The following is a 24,574-nucleotide window of genomic DNA, read 5'->3' on the forward strand; positions in this document are numbered from 1 at the left end:
TGCTCCAAGAAAACTTTCTTTTTTTTTTTAAATCAATATATATAAGTATTTCTTTTTCCTGATGGTTCGGAATGTACAAGAGGATTGAGAATCGAAAAAAAAAAAAGAAAAAAAATCTCCTTTTTGAGTGTATTTTGTGTACATCAGTGTAAATATTGAAAATAATTAAAGAAGTTATATGGGATATGGTGAGGAATGGTTGCTGAGATAGTTGGGAGTACTCCACCTTTACTTCACCTTTGTTTGTACGTCATTCAACACTTTTCAGTGATCATTCTTGGCTGAAAGGACAGATGCATTAACAGCCTTTTTGTTTCTCAGTTGGGCTCTTTATGTCTGTATGGCAGGTTTCCAGGACCAGAGTGGAAAAAAAAATAATAATAATAACCTGACATACTGTATGTCTGCTGTTTTTGGGGTTGTGGTGCATGTGATGTTTGAGGATTCTTTCTCCTTTCGGTGTGTTGCAATTGACAGCACTGCAACTCATTGTCACTGGCCTGTAATCCAGTTATTTACTTGTGACATACTATCTTGAGTGACCTACATTGTGTACAATACATAACTCTTACCCACACATTTACAGTACTATAGGATAATTTTAGCCACCATTCCGGGGGAGGAGCCCACCCGAGGCAGCGTGTGTAAAACAGGGTTGTTGCATTTGTTTCATTTCACCTGTATTAAAATGGAGAGATGATAAAACTCACATGGCTTGACTTTACTTAAAACTTTGTGTTCAACATGTTTAGTTGTACTGTTGCACCTTCCAGCAGGCTATTATTTAGTGGTACCAGTATGTACATTTACAATGTGTGTTCTGATACTATCCATATCTGTCCGTTTAATATTTTGAGGGAATTGTTTGTGAAAGTCAGTCTCCCAATGTCACGAAACAGACTTATACTTATTCCTCCTTAACTTCAGTCAAGTTCCAAAACTCACTTTGTTTTGGATATTTTCCCGATGGTATTGACCGTGCAGTGGCCTGTGAAGGGAGATTCTGGCGTTGCTGTTAACCTTCTGCACTTTGTTCTCATTCACACACAGTGAGGAGAAGCTCAACGCTAAGTAATCCTGCATTTTTGGGTGGGGACTTGACAAGGATTGCAGTTTAAGATATTTGAAGGACACAACACATATTAAGGGATTAAGGTTTAAGTCAGGTGGGAGGTAAGAGCGGAGATTTAGAATAGACAGAAGGACAAGCCTATTCTGTCGGGATATTGGATCACCTTGTCAAAGTACAATCCATATTCCTGCATTTCAGAGATGAGAGCGGCAGAGCACAAATATTATTAACAGATATTCATATAGGCTGTGAATTGTGAGGGAAGCAAGGGGCACAAATCCTTATCTGCTAACTGTATAGCATTTCAACTCAGCGGGTATGTTAATTTTGATTCGAGAGACACTTCTGTTCCCTTTTCACTTTTATTACTCACTTTGCATTCAAGTGAGGAAAAACAGGTCCATTTCTGACTGCATCTGAGAGTGCACAAACCATGTCACATCTTAATCGCCATAACACTGGGAGTGTGTCTGTGTGCACATACGTGGGTGCATATTACACCGCGTTTGTCTATGATAACAAACCACTGAATAGTATTTATTGTGCCTAATTGACTACAATGCTTCCTTGGCAGTCTTTACTCTTATTGAAAGAAACACTTGCAATTGTTCCATTGAATTTTACACACCTATCATGAATGGAAGACACAACAAAAAGGTGAAAGTGCCCCAAACACAACACAATAAAGTATGGTGTCAGGTGGAAAATTATGAGTTTCTTTTTCTCGGCACTATTTTGAATAGGTCACCTTAGCTCGGAGCAAAGGTGAGGATAAGACATTGCCTCTGCGGCCCACCTGTGAATTATTCAGGAGTGCAACCGTGCTTGCAGAATCCAGTTTCCATTATGTCATCTGCAGGCTCGGTTACCAGATGACTAAACAGTCCCCATGTCAGCCAGGACACTTGACACACCCTCAGTATGCCTCTCCCGCATGATGCACCTGAAAGTGCTCCTCGGAGTATTGCTAAAATAAACACTATTCTGTTGTTGACCACTGGATCGTGCGAGTGTGTTATCGGCAAACCGAAATGACAGCCTGGCAGTGGTGATGGAATGATGTGTCGTAGGTTTGCATTTCTCTGTAGTGCATTCTCTGGACCGTTTATTTTTTATTATTATTATTATTAACAGCTCTGTGTGTTTATAATACCAAGTGCCATTTAGCTGTCCGAGAGCAATCTCCAGCTCCCTTTAAGTGACAGTAATTGAAGCATCGGCACTGGTAGAAAAGGACCTTTGATCTGCGGCGAGGCTGTGCAAACAGTTGTATCCTGTTTTTAAAGTATTTGATAAATGTCATCTATCGTCACTCCCCACCCCTTATTCAAACGATGTTTTCCTCCTGCAGCCGTGTGTTTAAGCAAGTTAAGGGGTGTGATCTATCATCATGTGTTTTTTATGGACATTTTGCAGACTTCCAAAACTAATTAAGCATGACCCGGACCACCCCTGTTTGTGTTAATGAAACTGGTGCAGTAAGAGAGGCCAGGGCCGGACCACAAACTCTTTCAGAGGCAGTTTTTCTGACAGAAAGTGCATAAAACAAACAAGTCAGACACACATGGATCCTATAAATAAGGAAGCTACAGCATAAAACATAAGGGATGGAAAAAGTCACTACATTTTTTTCTGGCATATCACAACAGAAAAAGAAGACCCTTATACATAGCAGCAACAACATGGACAAAAGGGAAACACACAAGTGAAAACAAAAGTTCCACACGTCTGTCAGGTAACACATTTTTACATAAAAGCTCTCAGTTTCAGAGATAAGGGAAAAGTTGGTCTGGGAAAAGCTTGGGTGAGTCAGCAAATTACATATACAAATATTAATCCATTGGGTATTTTCATATTCTTTGTGTGACTTGTAAACTTGAACAGGTGGTGCATGACAAGTGTACCGCCTCCACTAAGCTCGGATGCAAATAGTGCCTCAACAGGTATCAGTTTACGCTCCGAGTACAGAGGAGCAGTCATCAGATCAGCAGCACAGCAGCTCTTATGATGAAAACCAGACAGCATGCTAGCATCAACTGAGACGCATTGAAAATAACATTCAATAGGATCAGTCAACCAATCATCGCCTCCATCTCCGCTGCAGCTATGCCCATCGCAGAGCTTTTGGGAGTCCAGTTCGACATGCAGCTGGGGCTGAAGCTGAGCATCTCTGTGGCTGCAGTGGTGCTGGTGTCGTGGGTCTACAGGTTCTACAGCTCCAGGGGCAAGGACGTTCAGCCTGCCGTCGAAGACGACAAAGACCCTCAAAATGCAACCTGCCAAAACTGCAACACTGCACTACGGTGTCAACACCCACCACAGCGTGACGTAGGAGACGAAAGCCATCGACATCCTCTGTCATCGCACGCAGACTCTACCGCTGATGACCTGCCTTCTCACGGGACTGAAGAAACAATAACAGAAACACATCCAGCTGATAAGAGTGAAGCATTGGGACTGCCATATAATGATCAAGATGTCAGCACCGAAGTACAGATGCTCACTCATCAGAAGCAGGCAGAGGCTGCTACCAGTAATGTTTCAGTCGGATCAGCTTTGAACCTTCCTGATCCAACAGAGACTGGGATGATCAGTACAACGGGGCGCCGCTCCCCGTGCTTTTTGCAGAGGCTGGAGGGCATCATGGGTGTGGGCAGGGAGTTAAGGCAGGACTTGGAGCACCAGGGTGCCTACTCCAGCTTCCTCTCAAAGGCAGAGATCAAAGTGGAAGATGCCAACGTAGTGCTGGAAGGAACGGGGGACGAGATTGTGCGTGGAAAGATATATGATTACTATGTTGAATCGTCCTCTCATTCGGTCTCTGATTCACACGCGGCGCGTGGTCAGTACGAGAGGAACGCTGAGCCACAGCCAGTGGAGTTTGGAAGCCGCGTCAGCAGCCCGACAGACTCGTCTTCCTCTTTGAGCCCCATCATTATGCGTGATCTGGTTTTATCACAAGGCACTGATGAGGATGTCTCCTCACTGGGAAGCTGCAAGCTGAGGCACCCTGCAAGGCAAGCACTCCTACGCAAGGAGAGCTATCTGTCTGCAGCAGAGCAGTGTGCGCTCCCCATCCCATTTATAACTTCAACAGCCTCAACTCCAATAATTCAATCTCTGGCCTCAGCGAGCAATGAGCCACTCTCTGTTCACCATCTGATCAGTTCCTCTACAGACAGCAAAGGCCCTGATGTGAGCAACGGGGTTGATCTAGAGACTGTAGCAGGTGCTCCATTTTTACACCTTCCAGTAAAAACTCCTGATGGCACCAATTTGGAAAGCTTGATGAGCAAGCTTGATCTTGGTAACTGCTTGGAGACACTGTACCTGGCCAAAAAACATGGCCACACCTCGGTGCAGCAAGCAGCCCTGCAGGTCATGTCGGACAACTACCTTCAGGTTCTCAGGGACCCCAACATTTATGGGCGACTAATGGCTGGTGAGCGGGAACAAATCAGGAGACAAAGAACAGCAGGGAGGAGATTCGTCATGGTGGCAGATATGGACCCTCAAGACTGGACCAGGGACATAGGACAGCAGGGAGCAGACACGGAGCAGAAAAGGACATCTAGTGCCGTGTACTATTATGATGACTACAAAGACTCCTGGCAAACACTCTGCCTTATCCCACAGGAGGTCATCTCGAAAGCCTGTGCCATGTGCACAATGGATAACTATTTATTTGTGGCTCTGGGCTGCCAATGTACAGACAGAGAAATTACACCCTCAAAGCGTGTGTTTTGCTACAATCCTTTGACATCCATTTGGAAGGAGATCAGTCCAATGAATGAGGCCAGACCGCGCTGCAAACTGGCAACACTGGAGGGCTACATCTACGCCATCGGAGGGGAGTGTCTTTCTTCAGTCGAGCGCTATGACCCGCGACTGGACAGATGGACATTTGTGGCTCCGCTGCCCAATGATACATTTGCCGTGGCACATCACGTCACGGTGTGCAATGGAGAGCTTTTCGTTTCCGGGGGAACTCTGAGATATATGCTGCTACGCTACAGCCCCAAAACCAACGCCTGGAGGCCAAGTCTGTTAGTCGGCAGCAAAGACAGAACAGCAGATATGGTTGCTGTGGGGCGATTTCTGTACCGGTTTGATGTTAACCCACTGCTGGGTGTCAGTGTGTATCGCTATCATACGGTGGCTCGGGTTTGGTACGAGTGCAGTTCGAAGCGGCTCCAACGCTGCCCCGTCTTCCGATGCGTCACAACGGATGGCAAAATTTATTGCGTCAACCGCCAGTACACCATGAAGTTCGAGGCCGACGAGATCTCTCCAGCCTTTACCAATGAGGATTTGAGCGTCCTCTCTGCAGCGAAGGGCATTCTCATTCCCTTTGTCCTCACGCTCCCTGATAAGGAGCCTCGGCAGACCAGTGTCTAACAAGAATTCAGTTTTCCACTGATGATAAGATGAGGTGATGATGGAGTATATAAAGAATTGTGCATTACGTCACGTTTCTGGGTTGTAAAATGTCCACCGTTTTCTCATTTCTTTGATTTGTTATTTAGTTAACATTTTTACAAGGCATCTATATTGGAATAGATTATGTTGTTGTGTTTGTTATATCTAGCCCAATGACACTACACGAAAAGCATGAGGCACTTAATGGTCGTCAAAACTGATGTTTGTTTAAATTTACGCAGGGTGTGCTGCCATGCAAATTGTTCGCTTCCTTGATTTGTCACTTTTTTTTCCCTGCCATGAACTTTAGTTTTTATATCATTCCAGATGCTTAATATCTCTCTCTGCTGCGGAGATAATTCATAAATACAGTGCATCTCAGAGTAAATGAGTTCATTCTACTCTCACACATTACAGAGATTGGGCAACGACGGCGTAATCTATCACTGTGCGATGTTTGTCTAACTTACACGTTGGCCTGAGAACAGTGTAATTATCTTCAGTTGCTCTTTAAATATGACAGGATGTAAATTGCTGTGTTACACAATATTAATGTGTTAAACTCCAACAACAACTTTTAAAATTCTGCTACCTTCTTTGGCATGGAAAAGTATATTTGTTTTAACCTTGACTGTGCAGAGTCTATGTTGTTTTGTATAAACAAGGAATATATGAATTTGTTTTTCTTTGCATTTGAATCTAGCATTAGTAAGTTTTGGGATTTAGCCAAATGTATATATTTTTATTATTATTATTATTATTACTTTCAATGTGTTTGCATTATCTATGAAAAATGCATAAGACTGACTGTTGAGTTGAGGACATGAGCTACACCCTGACAGGTTCACAGAGAGCGACGTGCTGCTACAGCACCACCATGTGGCTCAGGAGGCAAACGCGGTTTGCTCCCCTCTCAGCACAGAGGTGTCGTGTGACGCGCAGGCGTCAGCAGCACAGTCGAGTGACCTGTTAACAGTGGGTGAAGTAGAGGCTATCAGTTGCACTGGAAGACAGCATGCAGGCGGGGGGGGGGGGGGGGGGGGGGAGAGATGGGAGGCAGACGCAGATGGCTGACCATCAAACATAAGCGCTTTTTATTTTTCCTAATTAAACACTTTGATTCCCTGTAATTAAACACCTAATGGGATGGGAGTTAGACATGTCCCTTCAGACGCCGCCATCAATGAGTCGTGCGTTCTGGTACTTAGGTCAGGCCGAGCATCAACATTTTACAACTCAATTTATTTATTATTTCTTCTCTGTGTGTGTGCTTTTTCCTTTTTTCCGCTATAGTGGAGAAGAGAATGTTCCGTGCAGCCGCGGTGTTCTGATAAGCAGGTGTTGTACATTGCAATGTAGTTGATAGTAAAAAAAAAAAAAAATACATTATTAAATTCCTACCAAAACTTAAAGTCCATCCTCTGCCCAGTTCCCTAACCGCATTCTGTCTGAATACTTCTCATTTGCCTCAACACGCAGGTTCACTCCGGCATCAACACTGATTTTCATTTGTATTTTATTTGTCTGTTCTTTTGCTTTTCCTCCACAGAGGGTAAAACTCGACAGCCTGTTCTGCGTTTCAGACTTAAGTGTGCAGAGAGAGAAAGAATTTGCATGCAATTATCCTCAGGAAGGGTGAACATCATTCACGCCCCCCCCCCACCCCCCTCCTTCCTTTCTCCTTATTCTTGCACACAGACTCATCACAAACACAGAAATATATATAAACAGAAAAGCTACTCATGACACAACACTCGGTAAATCTACAGCGGTGCTCGCAGCAAGAGAATAGATAGAGGGAATAATGTTGTTTTTGTTGGGGTTTTTTTTTTAATCCTGAAATTCCAAAAAGTATCTGCTTTATCTAATCTCTTCACGCGGTCGACTATTAACATAAAAAAGGAAGCATGACTCAGTTAAAGGTGCCATATGTAAGAATGTGGCCAAAAATGGTTACTACATTCAAATTCAAAATACCGAGGTCTTTTAGGTTTACTTTTTTGATGACTGGCAACCCGTGGTTGCTCAGCAGCTGAGACTCTACTGACTGCAATGATTGGTAGACGGCGGTAGGTGGCGCCACATGCCAAAACATGATTTCAAATCATAAAACTTAATTTGCAGTCTGCAAAATATTTTTTTTTAATGCAAATATTTTGTCTGTACTGTTGTTGTTGGTGAGTTCAGTTTGTTATATGAACATTATTCCTGAGTCTCTGTGACATATTAGGAGGATTTTAAGGCCAGTTGCTTTAGATTTATTACATAATGCACCTTTAAACTTGGAGCAGTGGTTCTAAATGGACAAATATCACGTGAGGTAATTTCTCAGAGCCTGTGTGATGGCTAAAGTAGACTGATACAAAGACGTGGGACTTGCAGCAGCGAGGAATTTGCTTAGATCCAAGACCTTGTTGTTGGCTGGAGTGTGTGCACGAAAGCCATTGCAAAGCATCTCTGGCGGAAAGGCACCGATCGGGTGCCTCGGATACATGCTGACCTGTAGACAGTCTTCGATGCAAGGTGTGACTGCTGCTATTCCAAACAGCGCTTTGTTGGACTTGCAACAAATTGGTTGGAAATACTGGAAAGGAACACAGAGAAGAGAAAGTTAACTGCCATGTTACTGTAGCTATTAATTACACTGCTGACTGATTTTGAACAATAAAAGGCATCTGGGGGCCACATGCATTTAATTGTTCATGAGTGCAACTGCTGATGTGTTTTGTCCACACAATTAAGTGTGTTTGCTCTACATTCACAGTGCTGGTGCCTGTATGGCTGCTTTTCCTTCCCTGTCATTTGTACCTCTGGGTCCCCGTGGCATGGGACTTTAAAGTGGAGTCTTACCAGAAAATTGGCAGGTCAGACCTCTCAGGCTGCCATGTCAAGCTGTCACGATGCCAGCGGCGCAGAGTGGGCAAAGTATTGTTTGCGCTTTGTCCCATAGCTTTCTTTATACTGCGTGACCAAGTGATGAGAGGATGGTTGGCAGTAATGACCAAACAGCTGCTTTTGGATGGAAGCCCCTGGAAGACGATAAACAGAATGTCTCAACATAGCCTGGATGCTCTGGCCTTTGCTGGATTAAGATATTGAGGGCACGACCATTCTTTCACAATAATCTTCCAAAGACTCGCCCATGTGACAGCAGCAAATTGCTCTAATTAGCCTTCAAGGGCCCCGCGAGGACTAATGATTTTACACATGTTTCGAGACTGCTGAGTTTGACCAGAAACTCGCTTTCATGGGTTTTTTTTTTTTTTTTTTTATCGCAAGCCTTTATCTCGACTGGCAAAATTATGCAAAAGTGGCCACAATCTCAGGGAGAAAGCCCTGACTCGCAGGGTTGTGACAGGCATTCAATTGGTGTTAATGCCATGAATGAGCAGTTAAAGGCTGACCTCGGCTCTCAGCAGGGCACATCCTCTCAGAGATGTCTGGCTTCGAGTCCCAGTGGGGCCGGTAGTCCACACGATTGGCGCTCTTGGCTGTCTTTGGCTCCCGCATGAACTGTGTCAGACAGAATAAACAGACGTTGCAAAGAGGGCTGAGGGGGGGGGGGGGGGGGGGGGGGTTTATACAGTACAGGGGCTTGAGCAATGAGTCCAGCACAGGGATCAGCAAAGCTCACACTTCTCTATTGATCGGGGCTGTTGTACAGTATTTTTTAACCAATTTCTCCTGCCTGATCCTGAACCAGCAGTCCATGGCCAACCTCACATCAATGCAATTAGTCTCCAGCTGAAACCTCACCCACTAGGAGGCTGTGCTGATGTAGCTGAACTGACGCTGCCTAATCACTTTGCTATAGATTTGACTACCAGCTGAGGTGCTACAAAACATTTGGCAGGCTGCCACTGGTTATGTTCTGGATCTGCACACATGAAAAGGGAATGCATACTCAACCAGTGTTTTTAATTCTAAACAGAGTGTAGAGCATTGAAAGTAAAATATCTAATAAATAAACTGAAGTTTTTTCCCTCTGCCCAATTCCCTAAAAGCCCTGTTTGAATATTTCTGCTCTATTCTCTTTCCAGCTTTGGTCTGTTTATTTATTTTTTTGCTCCGCCCCTGTTTGGTTTACACTTTGCCTGGTGTCAAATCTGAACTAGTGTTAGAGCATGGTTAGCCTGTCAAAAGATCACATGTGGGTGAAATAGAAGAGCTCTGTTGCCATGGATACAGCAAACACTGAGCGGGAAGGCAAGCAGAGTGTACTGGAAGCACATTGGAGATGTCTTATATCTGTGTTCAAAGGAAATACATTTCTTAAGGCCAGGGCATGACGTTTACCTTTTAGCAGTGTACTCTATGATGTTAAAACGTGCCAGAAGTTGTTCCTAGACTTTGTGTCCTGCAGGCTACTTTTCATTTTTTGGGGGAAAAAAGGCAGGTTTTGTTTATTGATTTTTGTGGAGGGCGGTTTGTCTTCTTTGAACACTATACTTTTAATAAAGAGGAGTGCTGCCAGTGGAGGAAAGTTTTGTTTATTAAACTGTGAAACAAGACTTTTAAAAAGTACAGAATAAAGTACACGATCCTCTATCATCTTCACAGTGTTTTCACATAGTTAACAACACTATCCATGACCCACAGTGCATCGGGAAAAGTGAGCCAACCCTGGTTGAAAAAGTTAATCATGCCATGGAAACCGTGCTTCACGTGTTGCCAATTGACATCTCTTTTCAGATCCAGGAGCCTTTTCCGGTAAAGAATCCCATCATCCCTCAGGACATCGTACTCGCAGGTGAGAATGAAGGTGGGCGGGGTTTTCTGAAGGACCGCATCTTCTGCCAGTAAAGGGGAGACCTCGGGTTCCAAACCAGCTTTGACTGTGTGATACACGCTGCCGTCATATTCTGGGCTTCGCTGCTCACTGAATCCACGTGCGAGGCACTCCGGAGGTAAGTTGGATGAGGAGAGCCACGCCTTGTAGCGCGGCCACAGCTCAGTGGGGACGTGGTTGCCCTCTAGCACATCTTGGCACACGGATATGTCCTCGCTGAGGTACTGCAGGAAGTAGAATGCCATCCGGCCACGAAACAATATGGGCACGGCATGATTCTGCTGGTATGAGGGCAGGTTGAAATCTGCCATCTGCAGCGCTGGGTAGATGAGGACCTGAGCACATGGGAATGGCAGATGTCCATCCTCTCTCCTTGCCAGCCTTTGGCACAACGCTGCTGCCAGATTAGCCCCAGTGCCGTCCCCTCCGACTGCCACTCTATGAGAGTCCACACTGAACTCTGCCTCAGCAACTGACAGGAAGTGACAGATTGCTGCCTCACAGTCGTCCAGTTGGGCTGGGTACCTGTGCTCGGGGGCTAATCGGTACCTAGGAGGGGTGAGAGGAAAGAAAGGGAGACAATATGTTCCATTCTGGCAATTCGATGGGGGGTGGGGGGTGGAAAGGGACAGTTATTTCTGTGCACAGTGTGTGGAAAGGTTTATTTACCCAACAGAAACAACAGTGGTGTCAGACTTCATGGCAATGTGCCGGCAGACTTCATCAACGGAATCTACGGAGGATTAACAGAACGCCACAGCTAATAAAAGATCTGTCGAAGCACAAACAGAATGTTGTGTTTTAATTTTGTTTAATTTGTGATCCGAATCACTATACACGCGTCCAGCACCAACGATTAACCACAGTGAACTGACTGTCTGCCGTCCCTACAGCGGTGGCAGAGGCTCGGCTTGTGAACAGGCAAGGCAGGCAACTGCTTGGGGCCCCGAGCCGATAGGGGGCCCCCGACACTCGGAGCCTGAGGGCTGTTTTTACTGAAATGTGCAGTGACCAGCCGCCTCCCCGTCCCCCTTAAAAAACAATGGCCGATTTGCAATGACATCTCAGTAGGAAACCTCCCTAAAGGGGCCTCACCTGACTTTAACCTGTGTGAAGTTATCGTTCTGCAAGTTGGAAAATGAAGAGGATTATTTACAGTGTAATGCATATCTTTTTTACTCAGTTTATATATGTTATTTCAGTTATTTACAGTATTTGATTGTTCTATATATTTATATTGTTTTATAATGTGGGTTCTTTACAGTGTAATTTTTTTTTTTTTACTAAGTTTATATAGTTTTTTTAAAAGCTATTTACGTATTTTATTGTTCTTTACATTTATATTTTCACATACTTTTTAATTACAAGGGTTTTCCATGTTATTTCATTAATTTTTTTTTTCATATTTAAGTCATACATTTGACGTTGGTGTCAGATTATTTGTAACATAATGGTTTCGAACACTGGTTGGAAGGGCCCCCTGGGAATTTTTGCCTAGGGCCCCTACAGACTCTAGAATCGCCTCTGAGCGGTGGCATTTATTAATAATAATAATTAAAACAAAACCTTTACAACATGTAATGCTCAAATACTTACTAACTAACATTTAACAATATTTTTTTGAATGACCGTAACAGTGTATACCTACCTAAGCTGCCCAGTATCCAACCTCCTCCATGGAAATATACGAGACCTCTACGCAACCCATCGCAAACCTTGGTGGGTTCATAGACTCGAACTGGCACATCACAGAATTCCAGGTCCTTCACTCTCAGACCTGAAGGAACTGGATTCAAGCGAGTCAGAAAACAAGCCATGAACCATCGGATGAAGCTGACCTGATGACAAATGCCTAGATTCTGCAGAATCCGGGCCTGGCAGGAGAGGAGACACAGGGGCAGACAATGGTAAACTGAAATAAAGTGTATTCTTGAACCATTTTTTGCTGTGGCAATATCAGAAAGGGAAACACATGACCTTGTCTTAATGCACCTTTATTTGACTTGATTTCTTATCTCAAAAGTCTCTTATCAGTTGCTGAAGGATGCAGAAAGAACAGCTGCGTCTGACATTATATTAATGTTGCATTCGCTGAACCATTATTCTGCTCATTATATGAATACGTTAAAGAAATGTTTTTTTTTCTTTAAAGAAAACTCAATTACAAACATGCAGATAACATTAAAAAAATAAAATAATAAGCACTAATGATTCCTTAGATGCTGTAAATACTCACCACAATTGCTATGCCAACACACAAGCCATGAACCATGTGCAGTTTCCCTCTATTTGCAACCCCACGAGGAATGTCTGAATTAATCAGCTCAGAATACACAAGTCCAATTACCAGAAGGAGGAAGGCTGCAACAAGAGCAGCAAAGCCAATTATTAAAATTGCCAAGCTGATGTCCATGGTGTTGCTGGGCTTCTCGGCAAAGTCATTCAGAGTAAACGTTTTTATCTACCTGCTTTTGACGATCTTTGCACCCCTCCCACATCCGCATGCAAGGCTTTCCGTCCTTGGTTGCGTTGACTGACTTCCTGTTGCCCAGGGGGGGGGGGGGGGGGGGGATCTATTCATCAACATATTTTATGAATATGTAGTGACAGAAATTCTACCAAGTCTACCAATTTGTTCTTGGTACGAAACATCTTTATGTCAATGCCACAGTTTTCATTACCCTTACATTTCCATTCTACCAATTAAGATGCCTTCTAAACCCCGAGAGATATCCTTACAGGTGTCTGCTGCGAGCTGAATTCTAATCAGAGTGCCATTTTCATTGCCTGGTGTTTATGAGGAGAGAGCGAAAAGCTGACACCCCAATCTGAACTTTCGTTGCCGATCTGTAGATGGCAGTGATAGCATGAGAATAAATAAACAGTGTCCTCTGAAATAGGCTCTAGTTCCACTTTTGCCTTTTGTGTGTAGCCTGAACCCATCTGCAGCTCACTGCAGTTTACATCTTTACATTTTTATTTTTTTTGCTTTTGCAAATCCACCACTTTGTTTTTAATTTCACTCCAGCATGGAAACGCTTACATATAAGGCTCCAGTGCAACGTGACAGTATGTATTCACTGGTGTAATCTATTCATTGGTATAATCTTCGAAATGACCAAAAATCAGGGCAGCATCTGGAGTAATGCTGTCTTTTTTTTCCAGTACACGAGAGCCTCTCAGTCGTCCCTAAGTAGCTGAGCCTTGCAGCACAAAGAAGCCATTGTGGGACTGTTTTTTAAACTCTCCCCAGTTGCTGAAAAGGCTCTGCATTCAGTGATACCCAGTAGAAATCACAGCAGCGGGGCCAACAATCACAGACTGGAATCTTGTCTGAAGCTCATGGATTCGTGGTACTTGTTTTAGGGAGACATTAATGCACTGTCTGCTTTGTCACCCAGACAAGCACCTAAGACCTGACCTATTTCCCAGATTCCACACAGAGATGCTGCCTCCTTCAACAACAAAAAGGGTTCAAACTATGGCTGTCGCGCTGCACTTGTGACACCTTTTTCGTTGACGAAAACCTGCTTCTGGACTTGTGAATTTTGAGGCTTTTTTATTTCGCATTACAGTATTTTTTGTGATGTTTTAAATGTCCAGAATGTAAGAATTAGTGACATGCTGTTGTTCCTTGTCGGCATGGTGACCCGTGTGACCTTCTGTCTCAAAATGCAAAACACTGTAGGCCCTGGCGCTGACGTTTATTTGAGCTGCTGTGGAAACACAGCGGCACAAGAGGGCAGTCCTTGCTTTATGGAAACTTTTTTTTTTTTTTTTAAAGGGATGAGAACACTTGTGCAAACATATTATAAACAAACAAAGTACGTATCATATTATATTCCTGCCAGTAAATCCTCCTCCTATGCTCGACACAGGATCTTTAAAATCCAACCATAGTCTTTTTGATCCGATCTGTTTCCATCTTATCATCTCATCATTTGCCTTTACTGTAAAGTGCTTTGGCTCAACTTCCGTTGTTATGCTATAAATAAATGTGACTTAACCAAACTAAAAGGAAGTTAAGCGATCTATTTATTCAGCTTAAGTGTATGTCTATTAATGACTCTATAGGGCTGCTCATTTGCGTGATTAATGTTATTTTTGCATGTGCCACTTTGTTAGCTCGCTTCTGTTTGTTCAGTGACTTTGCTGAGGTTCTTTGTTTGTGTGCGTATTTGTTCTGCTTAATTAGGTGTGATTGCAGCATCATTGTTATTCTGTGTGACGTTTCCAGTCAGTCAGTCAGTCAGTCGGGGGCATTTCTATGCACGGATGAGTCAAGCTGTTGTTGTAACTCGACTATGTCATTTAACTGGGCTACTGTCCTCGTCCCAGTATACAAGCACTAGTGTGGGGGAGTCGATTACATGAATCAAAGTGTGTGTGATTCGGCTGCACTAGGTGGTGATACGCCCGCTTTCAGCTTGTTGTGTGTCGTGTTTGCTGGCGGCTATTTGCCACCACGGCGTGTGCCATTGCTGTCTTTTTCTTTTTTGTACTGTCTGTCTATCTGTCTGTCTGTCTGTCTGTCTGTCTGTCTGTCTGTCTGTCTGTCTGTCTGTCTGTCTATCTATCTATCTATCTATCTATCTATCTGTCTATCTGTCTGTCTGTCTGTCTGTCTGTCTGTCTGTCTGTCTGTCTGTCTGTCTGTCTGTCTGTCTGTCTGTCTGTATCTCTATCTGTATCTGTCTGTCTGTAAATCTGCCTGTCTCTCTATCTGTATGTCTGTCTGTCTGTATCTCTATGTCTGTCTGTCTGCCTGTCTCTGCCTGTCTGTCTGCCTGTCTCTCTCTCTCTCTCTCTATCTATCTATCTATCTATCTATCTATCTATCTATCTATCTATCTATCTATCTATCTATCTATCTATCTGTCTGTCTGTCTGTCTGTCTGTCTGTCTGTCTGTCTGTCTGTCTGTCTGTCTGTCTGTCTGTCTGTCTGTCTGTTGGTCAGTCGGTCGGTCTGTCTGTCTGTCTGTCTGTCTGTCGGTCAGTCGGTCGGTCTGTCTGTCTGTATCTCTATCTGTATGTCTGTCTGTCTCTCTATCTCTATGTCTGTCTGCCTGCCTGTCTCTCTCTATCTATCTATCTATCTATCTATCTATCTATCTATCTATCTATCTATATCTGTATACATATATATTTGTCTGTCTGACAGAGATGTTTCAAGTGTTTTTAAAATGTGTGCCTATGTATAATATACTTATGACTCTATGTTTTAGTACATGTTATTTTCGTAATTTAAGAAGATTTACATCCCATAGTGTTAACATGGTCTAACCCTTTAAAAGATTAAAATGAACAAAAAGTTAGTGCAACTTTGTTTTGGAGTAGAATTTACAAATATCTGTTTTCAGTCACACAAACAGAATAACTGGATGATTTGAGTGACACTTTGCAGTTTAAAGAGACATGGCGGTCATCCACCGGGGACCCGCACCACAGGTTGGGAACCACCCCCCGGGCTGTTGTAGACACGTGAATGGGGGTGGGAACCAGGCAAAGTAAAGCAGCCACTCAGGTCAGACGGGCACTGGAGTAAAAAATATTCATTTCCACTTATCATGTCAATCAGGATTAATGCTTTACAAACCTCCCCTTTAGGTTCATCCAGGACTTTTCACTGGTGGAAGCAGCGCAGCCGGAGCAGAGGCGGCAATATAAGGCGACGGACAGCAACACAACAACACAACAACAACAACAACAACAAAGTCCGGCAAGCGGAGCAGCGCAGCACACACACACACAAACACACACACACCGTAGCTCGGCTCGCGTCGCCCGGAAGAGCTGTTTCAGTTTGACAGGCGTAAAGAGTGACCGCTCACTCATTCCCAGGTCCATGTCAGAAGCTCCCTGAGATAAGTCACGCGTTTCCGCGCTTCACTCATGCAACAGTGCGCGAGGCTGCACGTGAAACGAGTTGTGCATGCGGACAAACTTGCACGAGCTCATAGGTCGGTGTGAGTGTGTTGCTGCTGCTGCTGCTGCTGCTGCTGCTGTTGTTGTTGTGTGTGGGAGGATTTGTGCACACTGCTGCTGCGTAAACATTACGGGGGCTCACTTGTCGACTTGCCCCGTGTGTGTGTGTGTGTGAGCACTTTGCCGAGATGGAGTGGAAGAGCGTGGGTCGCATGTTTCTGTTCCCGCTGCAGATGTTGTATCACATAGTCAGGGGCACCTTGTTTTCGCTGTTGCCAAGCAGAAGGAAGGACCTGACCAAGGAGGTGGTGTTGATCACCGGCGGCGGACGAGGCATCGGACGTCACCTCGCCAAAGAGTTTGCCAAGCAGGGAGCCAGAAAGGTAAATTCATTCAGAAACACTTGTTGAACACACTCATATTCTGCTGTCACTCTTTCCAAATGTAGTGTAATTTTAGGAGCTGTGCTACCTGAGCTACCTTCAAAAAAAAAAAAAAAAACATGCCTACCTCTCACCTCAATAGTGTTATTATCACTCTCATGTTGTCTGAGAGTCCTGATCTCTACTATAGCTGATCCACTGAGACTCGAGACTCTCTCAGTGTTGCACAACAGCCTGGGTCAACCACAGGGCAGGTGGAGATAACTTTTTTTATAGCTGCTGATAAATGTGATTAAGCAGCAGCTCAGCTCTTGGCTGACATTTATTCTGCCGAAATCTGGACTGATGATGCTGTTATGACTTGACTCTTCTTGATCTTGTCAGAGGACCAGTAGTCCTCTGTTGGGACCAAAAAAAACCCTGGTCCTGATGAGGCAGAATCTCATCTCTCTGAGATATTTTGAAATAAGACTGTCCTTATAAGGACTCCGCCTGTCTGTGCAAGCCTCTGTTTGTGTTTGTGTGTGAGCTTTGTGAGGACTAAACAATTATAAACCATAGGAAGTATGGACAGTTTTGCACAGTGGCTGGTCCTCACAACTTGGAAAAGTGTTAATGTGGCCAACAAGTTCTGCTAGGTCTTGTTTTCAAGTATTCCATGACACTGCATTACATCAATTACGATGAATTACTAAAACTGACGTGCAGCATGATCAGGCGACATCTTATGATGAAGCAATAGGTCAACAAACGATGATCAGTCAGTTTATTGAACCTCTGGAGTTATGATCCATCATTATTATTGACAGCTGGACATGAATTAAAATGCATTTCACATGCTGTTACTGCTGTGTTTATATCATTTAGGCAAATTGAATCAACTCTGCAATTGACCTATATTACTTTACCTTGCTCCACCAATCCTAACCATGCAATGCACCCCTCTACCCCCGACCCCAAGCATCCGTCACCCCCTAACAAGAAGCCTTCACTGGAGCCTGAAATGCTACACGAGACGCTCACCTCACTTCCCATCATCATCTCCAGCTCGAGTTTGCCTGCTCATCCTGTGGGGTGAACATTACACAGCTGAGTGCCTGAGCCGCTGCACTCGAGTCCCTTAAGCAGTAGCGTGTTCATACAGAGTGGCTCTATTTTTGATCACCTTAGATGGGAAGTCATCATTACACAAGGAAGAAAATGGTAGTAATTTCCCCCCGGTAGAAAACGAATTTAGCCGCCCAGCTGAAAGCCGCGGGTTGTAATTATCTGTTTGTGCGTGACGTGCACTCCACATCTCAGTTGCTCTCTTAAGGTGCAATTTTAGCAGCTTGAAAACATCGCTAAAAGCCCAGTGAAACATTAACGGCCTGCCCCTGTCTTTCACTGTCATCTCCTCGGGGAGTGAGCAAGAAGAAACCAGTGGGTTTTAAAAGCTTTGCTTTGCAGCTGCACAACAAAGCATGTCACCATGCTTTTCAGCGCCCCATTGTTGGGTATTATCAAGGTGTGAAGGCTTTGAAAACAACACCTGTGGTAATGTGGATGACAATTACTCCCTGCCTAAAGAAACGCTAAAAGGAAATAGGACGGTAATTATGAATAGCGCTAACCTCTATGAACTTGCGCTCACCCCAATTTCAGCTGCTTTTTGATTGACGGCCGGAATTTCCTTCCCCCCCCCCCCCCCCCCATCTCTGTTCAGGCTTTGGTGTTTTCATGGTTTGAGGAATACAAGCTGCAGAGTTGATAAAAGAATTCGGGCAAGATGTCGAAACAGAGACTCGGCGGGGGTGGTGGTGTCTGTGTGTGTGTGTGGTGGTGGTGGTGGTGGTGGTGGGGGGGCTGTTCTCTGAAACAATAAACCAAAGTATTTTCAAACACGACATCCAAGTTCAGAACACGGTGACACGGCTTTTCCGAGGCAATCCCACCAAGTTGTCACCAACTTTAAACAACAAGCACATTTCGGGAAACTCAGGAAATAAAAAAAAAAAGGTTTTGCAGAAAGTATTTCTGATTTTTTTTTTTAGGTGGTTGTTAACATTATGTCAAGTGATCACTACAGGGGAGATGAATCTAACCCAGACACTGACAACAGGTTTGTGTGTGTGTGTGTGTGTGTGTGTGTGTGAGAGTGTGTGTTGTGCTGGAGGCGGGAAGCACACCACTCCCAGCTGGGTATTGCCCTGCAACTGACCTTGCTGTCTCTGCAGTAATTAGACAGCGGCAGGCGACTGCCTCCTGAACTCCCGCTGCCCCCTCTGTGTGCTGCCTCTCTGTCGGCCCTTTACAATGGGCTTCATACCAACCCATACGTTCAGAGCTCAGCCATATAAGAGCACCACTGACGTACATCTCGTCACTGAAGGGTATCCTCACCCTTGCTTCTTCGTGGTCTTGTTTCAAGCTTTGCTGCATCAATTTGTTGATCGCGGAGCTTTTACTTACGGGCGTGCATTGACGTTAAGTCTTGTTAGGCATCCTTAGTTAGCTCCATCACCGATTTACCCATGGCAAAGGAAAGGGGCCTTTTGCAGTGTCAATTAAAAAAAATCTGCTTTGTTTCTATCCACACAGCACACACAGCAATTCGACCAAAGCTTGTTTGTTCTGAGTGTCCTCTGTGTGTTGTGACGGCTGATAAACCTAATGAATTAAAAAACATTGTAACAGGAGAGCACAGTTTGAGTGCTGACTTTTAATGAGAGCTGTCGGCTTTTGTTTGTATGGCTCAAATCCTATTAAAAGCTTTCAGTCATTTATCAGGACCTGTCTGCCTCCGCTGATTGCTTAAACGGGGTCTTGCAAATTAAGCAAACAGAATGAGAGAGAAACAATCGCAGGCAACTCAAACAGGGGGCCGTTTACAGAGGAAGTGCCGCTCCAGATCTGATAAAGAAATAGAGAACAAATATCAGTCACTGGAGTTGTCAGTGTTCTAACTTTGGATGGCTTTCATCATTGCTACCAAAAACATAAAATGGAAAGTGTTCTTTTTTAAGGATTGTGGCTTTTAAAAAAAGCCAGTTTTCCACTCGGCTATATTTGGCTCACTATAAATTGGCAATAATTCAATCACAATAATAATCCTTGTGTAGTTTTCTTTAAAAAAAAAAATAATTATATGGTTCTTAATACATACATATAATATAATGTTTCTGGCACAAACATACTGTGATATGGTAAGCTGTTTGTCATTTGATGCGTATGGAGAAAGAAGGGTCATCTACTTTCTCTAGTGCTAAGTGGCTCATGCATTTTAAACTCATCCTGCTCACCAAGTATATGTCGGCACAAACACAGCGGGGTCTAAAACAACGGGAATCGCAGACTGAGTCTTTCAGATTCAGCAGATCAATTTCCAGAGGACTCTTTGCTCAAATGTTAACCTTGGTCACGGGCAGTCGGCCAAATCCCACGCTGGCGTCTTCAGCACTTCACACACTTTCGCTATGTTTTTTAAGACTCCCTGACCGAAGATGACAGGGCTCATCGACTCAACAGGCCATGAAATTGTTTGGAGGGTTTGTCTTTGAGAGAGATGAGGAGGGCTCATTCCTTGATTTCATCACCTTTTCCCTGACCCTGAAGACTGGCAGATCTAATTGCCCAATCATTACCCAACCCCCCCCCCCCCACACACACACACACACCTCCCCCCCTTTGTCCAAAAAGAGACAATTCATTCGCACGGCAACCCCCGGTTCTTTAATCTGGCTGGAGAACTATTGGTTGAAAACATGTGTTTTGCTGATGACCGACTACTTTTTTTGTGAACGGCACAATCTCTATTTCTTTCTAACCTTTGCAAATGTGATTTTTTTTTCTCCTAGGTGATCTTATGGGGCCGGACAGAAAAATGCCTCAAAGAAACAACTGAAGAGATCTCCCTCTCAGGAACAGAGTGCCATTACTTTGTGTGCGATGTTGCCAATCGTGAAGAAGTTTACAAGCAGGCCAAGGTGGTGCGAGAAAAGGTACTCTTAAATATTTATAAAGATGTTTTCTACCTGACCATAGGGAAATGTCTTTTGCACACATTGCAACACATCATAAACAATTTCCCTGGGATGCCTCCCCGTCTCATCTGTAATGTATTGGCTCTGAGCCGCTCTGTCTCCCATCTGGTGTATAGATTACACTTCATCTGAAATCTCTGTATAAGAGCGGGGAATATTTCTGACAGCTCTGTTGCAGGACAATTGCATCATCTCATGCGAGCAGACAGAAAAATAAACACGACGTGTGCCAGTTTTCCTCATTGTTGTGCTCTTTCAATCTCAGGTGGGAGATGTTACGATATTAGTGAACAACGCAGCTGTCGTCCACGGCAAAAGTCTTATGGACAGCGATGACGACGCCCTTTTGAAATCCCAACATATCAACACCTTGGGACAGTTCTGGGTAAGACTCGCAGTAATTTGAAGCACAGGCAGTTCTCGTGTAGAAGTCGGGGATTTCCTTGAAAAGGATACTTGTCATTTTCATATTTTCTGATCACAGCGTGATTATGTGCAGGAGACGACTCCAGGCTTGCCAATCACGTGTTGCTACTATGGCAGGTTAAGTGGGGGTATTTCCACATTACCTCTCAGTCCCCTGGAATACCATAAGGGGATTCATGGCATTTTTATTTTGAATGGAGTTCAAAAGACTATTTTATATGCGGACAGATGTGCAATGGAAATGTGTTTTATCTTTGGCCACAATATGAGCCACTTTATTGTTGATTGCTTGTCTTTTATTCGACTTTCTGTTACTCACTGTTCTTCCGTTCACTCTCCTCCTTTTTTGACTCAGACCACAAAGGCCTTCCTGCCAAGAATGCTGGAGCTGCAGCACGGCCATGTCGTATGCATAAACTCCATCCTGTCCCAGTCTCCCATTCCTGGGGCCATAGATTATTGCACCTCCAAGGCCTCGTCGCTGGCCTTCATGGAAAGCCTGACACTGGGCCTGCTGGACTGTCCCGGTGTTGGCTGCACCACGGTGCTCCCCTTCCACACCAATACAGAGATGTTCCAGGGCATGAGAGTCAGGTGAGAATTGGGGAAAAACTAAACTCTTGAAGGCAGTCTTTGTTGCCGATGGGATACGTGACATGGGATATTTTTAGTGACATTTTTAAAAAAGAAAATAGAAAAATCTAATTTCAAAAAAGATTCTGGAATGACTGGACAAATGCAGGCTGTGGCATTGGACTGAATGTTGGCGAGCTCTTAAAGTCACTCATATTAAATATTAACAATTTTCCACCATTTATGACTGTCTCAGTATGTTTTCTTCATATTTAACTGGGAATAAACCTCATTGAGTATAAAAAAAACCAACCAATTCCATCGCAGCATACTCCAGTGAGACCACGTTCATCAGTTTTAAACAATTTTGTAGCTGGAGCTGCATATTTAAAAAAAAAAGAAAAAAACCTTGAAATTGACAATAGGAATAAGTCCTGGGATTGAACACAATAACTCCCTGTACTGTTCTGTTCAATGTAGGCTTGAAGGTAAGGTGGTAGCAGCCTCCAGGATGGATTTATACATTAAAATATGCCAGTTTTTGGATCTGCAGGTGGACAAGTTCAGACCATCTAACGTATAGAATGAACCTCAACGCTCTGTGATAAACAGTATCCAGAGCGTGTTAGCTTTGCATGTGTATACAACACATCACTTAACACATTTTTATGGTATTTTTGGGGAAAAGTCATATATTGTCCCATCCCTCGACTGAAATGTCTAACTGATGAGTGGACATTTAAGTCAAAAAAAAAAATGAGAGCATCAGTGACCTCAACTGCTGTAAGTGATGTCATTTTGTGTCAGCGTCCACTACTCCCAGTCTGATGCTTCCTTTCCCTTCCCTCCTCCATACATTACCTCATGAGTGTTTTTGCTTAAGGTCGGGCATAAATTCACCAACTAACAGCCTAAACTTACGAGCAGGGAGGATGACCTCGTTCTGCTGAAAACATATTTTAAGCAGCAGCAGTTTAAAGTGATGGCATTCGTTCATTTTTGTTGTCTCTGCACACGCTTTTATAGACTCTGCACTTTGATCATGTCGACTACTGCTTACCTCTGCAAGAGCCTAAACGTCTATGACACCGTGTTCCTGCGGAGGTGTATATTACCACAGCTTACCTTTGACACTGCGGTGTAATGGCTTTGGAGGCTGTCACAAACATTTGCTGTATAGTTTGGAAGCTTTCACAAACAGTTACACCCACTGAGCCCCTTTTTTTTTTTTCAGGAAAGAGTGTGCACCAAAACCACAACCCTGATCTGATCAGTCTCTATTCCCTCAGTATCAATCATTCACAGTTTCAACACCACAGAGTATTGCTGTTGTTAATTGTGTGCAGATCTTGTTTACACACCTTTTACTGTGTCTGTGCACATTTCCATGCACAGTTAAGGTGAGCTACAGTACGCCGTTACTGTAGTGCGTCTGCCTCCACTCCACTGTGGGACAAAACCCCCCCTTTGGTTTCTAGTTTTTCATATGCAGCTAGTTGTAAAAATGTCAAATCTTCCTATCATCCCTTAACTTAAAAATATCTAATCCCTTAAACTGACAGAATATGAAATCAGTCTCCTCATCAGTGCAAAAAATAGCTTGAACATCTTTTATCTTAATTAATTTAGTCCGGGTTGAAGCAGTGGTTGGGAAAGAAAGCCCAGGCCAGCTCGAGTCCGACTCTGGTCCAACTGAACGTATACATGCAGTAGTAGCTTGACTCCCAGTCACATTACACTGGGAGTGTTAGTCTGACTTCTAGAAATCCATTTAGCACAATTTCAGTTGGACTGCTTGTATGTTAAAAGTCCAGTTCCTGTTTTTCTAGTGTGAACACACTGCGTGACTTCTATCATTGTAAGTATGTTATGGAAAAATGATTCTTTAAACACTATTAGCATGGTGTTGCTCATAAAATACACATTGACTGTATAATTTCATGAATAGTTAGACAAGGCAGGCTTTCTTTGCACTGTAAGAACATTGGTCATCACTTCACTTCTGTCTCTTCGCAGGTTCCCTCAGCTCTTTCCTCCTCTCAAACCTGAGGTTGTTGCCCAGAGGACAGTGGATGCAGTGAGAGCCGATAAGGCTTTCCTCTACCTGCCCTGGACGATGCATGCCCTCGTACTTCTTAAAAGGTAAAGCAGTTCGTATTTTATTTATGTATTTATTTTGGGCCTTGTTTTCAGCACAATTAATATCTTTATGCACTTTTTTTTTTTTTAGCTTCATGCCACAAGTCGCACTTGAGGAAATCCACAAGTTTTCTGGGACTTATACCTGCATGAACACGTTCAAAGGGAGGACATGAACCTGGAGTTCACGGATTGTGGGTGTGACCTCAACATCTCTGGGGTATAATGAAGGGAATGGGGACCTTGAAGAAATCTGGAAGCACAGGAGGCCCCGTAATAGTCTGAAGAAAAAAAAACTACTTAGGGGACATTCACTAGGGGGAATACTCGTGCAGGCAGAATCAATCACTGCAGAAAACACCCTCGTCCCATTCGTATGTGCGAGTGCATATCTGTGTGGTATGGACGACTGAATGCAATTCTCACATTGAACACAAGCCATGCATAGATCAATACCAGTAGTTGTTCTGGTAGATTTTTTTTGTTTGTTTTTACACTTTTCTTTTTTTTATCTGCCTTTTTTTAACGTGTCTTTGAATCAAAAACAGAGTAATAAAAATGAAGTTTTAGAGACACACGGTGCGTCTTTGTGCACAACGGCAATAGAGAAAGAAATGCATTTGTGGGAGGTGCAGCAGATTACATTGGTGTCTGGATTTTGACTCCCACAGCAGCGCAGTGATAGCACCTTTGATTTATTCCGAGCATGAGATCAGAGACTGTGACAGACGATGTTGTCAAAACACACACACTCTGGCGGGGGGGTGTGCGTGTGTGTGTGTGTGTGGGTGGGGGGGGGGGGGTGCATGTGTATTCCTGTTTGTT

At 43.8% G+C, this 24,574-nt stretch overlaps 3 protein-coding genes across 3 annotated transcripts; 2 read left to right on the plus strand and 1 right to left on the minus strand.

Annotated features, from left to right (window-relative positions):
- Positions 1–3,178: 3,178 nt before the first annotated feature.
- On the plus strand, positions 3,179–5,470 carry klhdc7a (kelch domain containing 7A; the record flags this gene model as incomplete). The annotated part of the gene is made up of 1 exon (XM_083892641.1): positions 3,179–5,470. One exon carries the CDS (start codon positions 3,179–3,181, stop codon positions 5,468–5,470), a length of 2,292 nt encoding a protein of 763 aa, XP_083748767.1.
- A 4,575-nt stretch (positions 5,471–10,045) lies between these two features.
- On the minus strand, positions 10,046–12,693 carry aadacl4 (arylacetamide deacetylase-like 4; the record flags this gene model as incomplete). The annotated part of the gene is made up of 4 exons (XM_083892112.1): positions 10,046–10,829; positions 10,950–11,013; positions 11,929–12,154; positions 12,517–12,693. 4 exons carry the CDS (start codon positions 12,691–12,693, stop codon positions 10,046–10,048), a joined length of 1,251 nt encoding a protein of 416 aa, XP_083748238.1.
- Positions 12,694–15,833: 3,140 nt separating this feature from the next.
- Positions 15,834–24,324, plus strand: dhrs3b (dehydrogenase/reductase (SDR family) member 3b). The gene is made up of 6 exons (XM_083892717.1): positions 15,834–16,589; positions 20,426–20,569; positions 20,877–20,996; positions 21,393–21,631; positions 23,627–23,752; positions 23,841–24,324. Exons 1-6 carry the CDS (start codon positions 16,395–16,397, stop codon positions 23,923–23,925), a joined length of 909 nt encoding a protein of 302 aa, XP_083748843.1. The 5' UTR covers positions 15,834–16,394; the 3' UTR covers positions 23,926–24,324.
- Positions 24,325–24,574: the final 250 nt, after the last annotated feature.

Source organism: Microchirus variegatus (genome assembly GCF_963457635.1).
Source record: "Microchirus variegatus genome assembly, chromosome: 7".
In the NCBI taxonomy this organism is placed as follows: Eukaryota; Metazoa; Chordata; class Actinopteri; order Pleuronectiformes; family Soleidae; genus Microchirus; species Microchirus variegatus.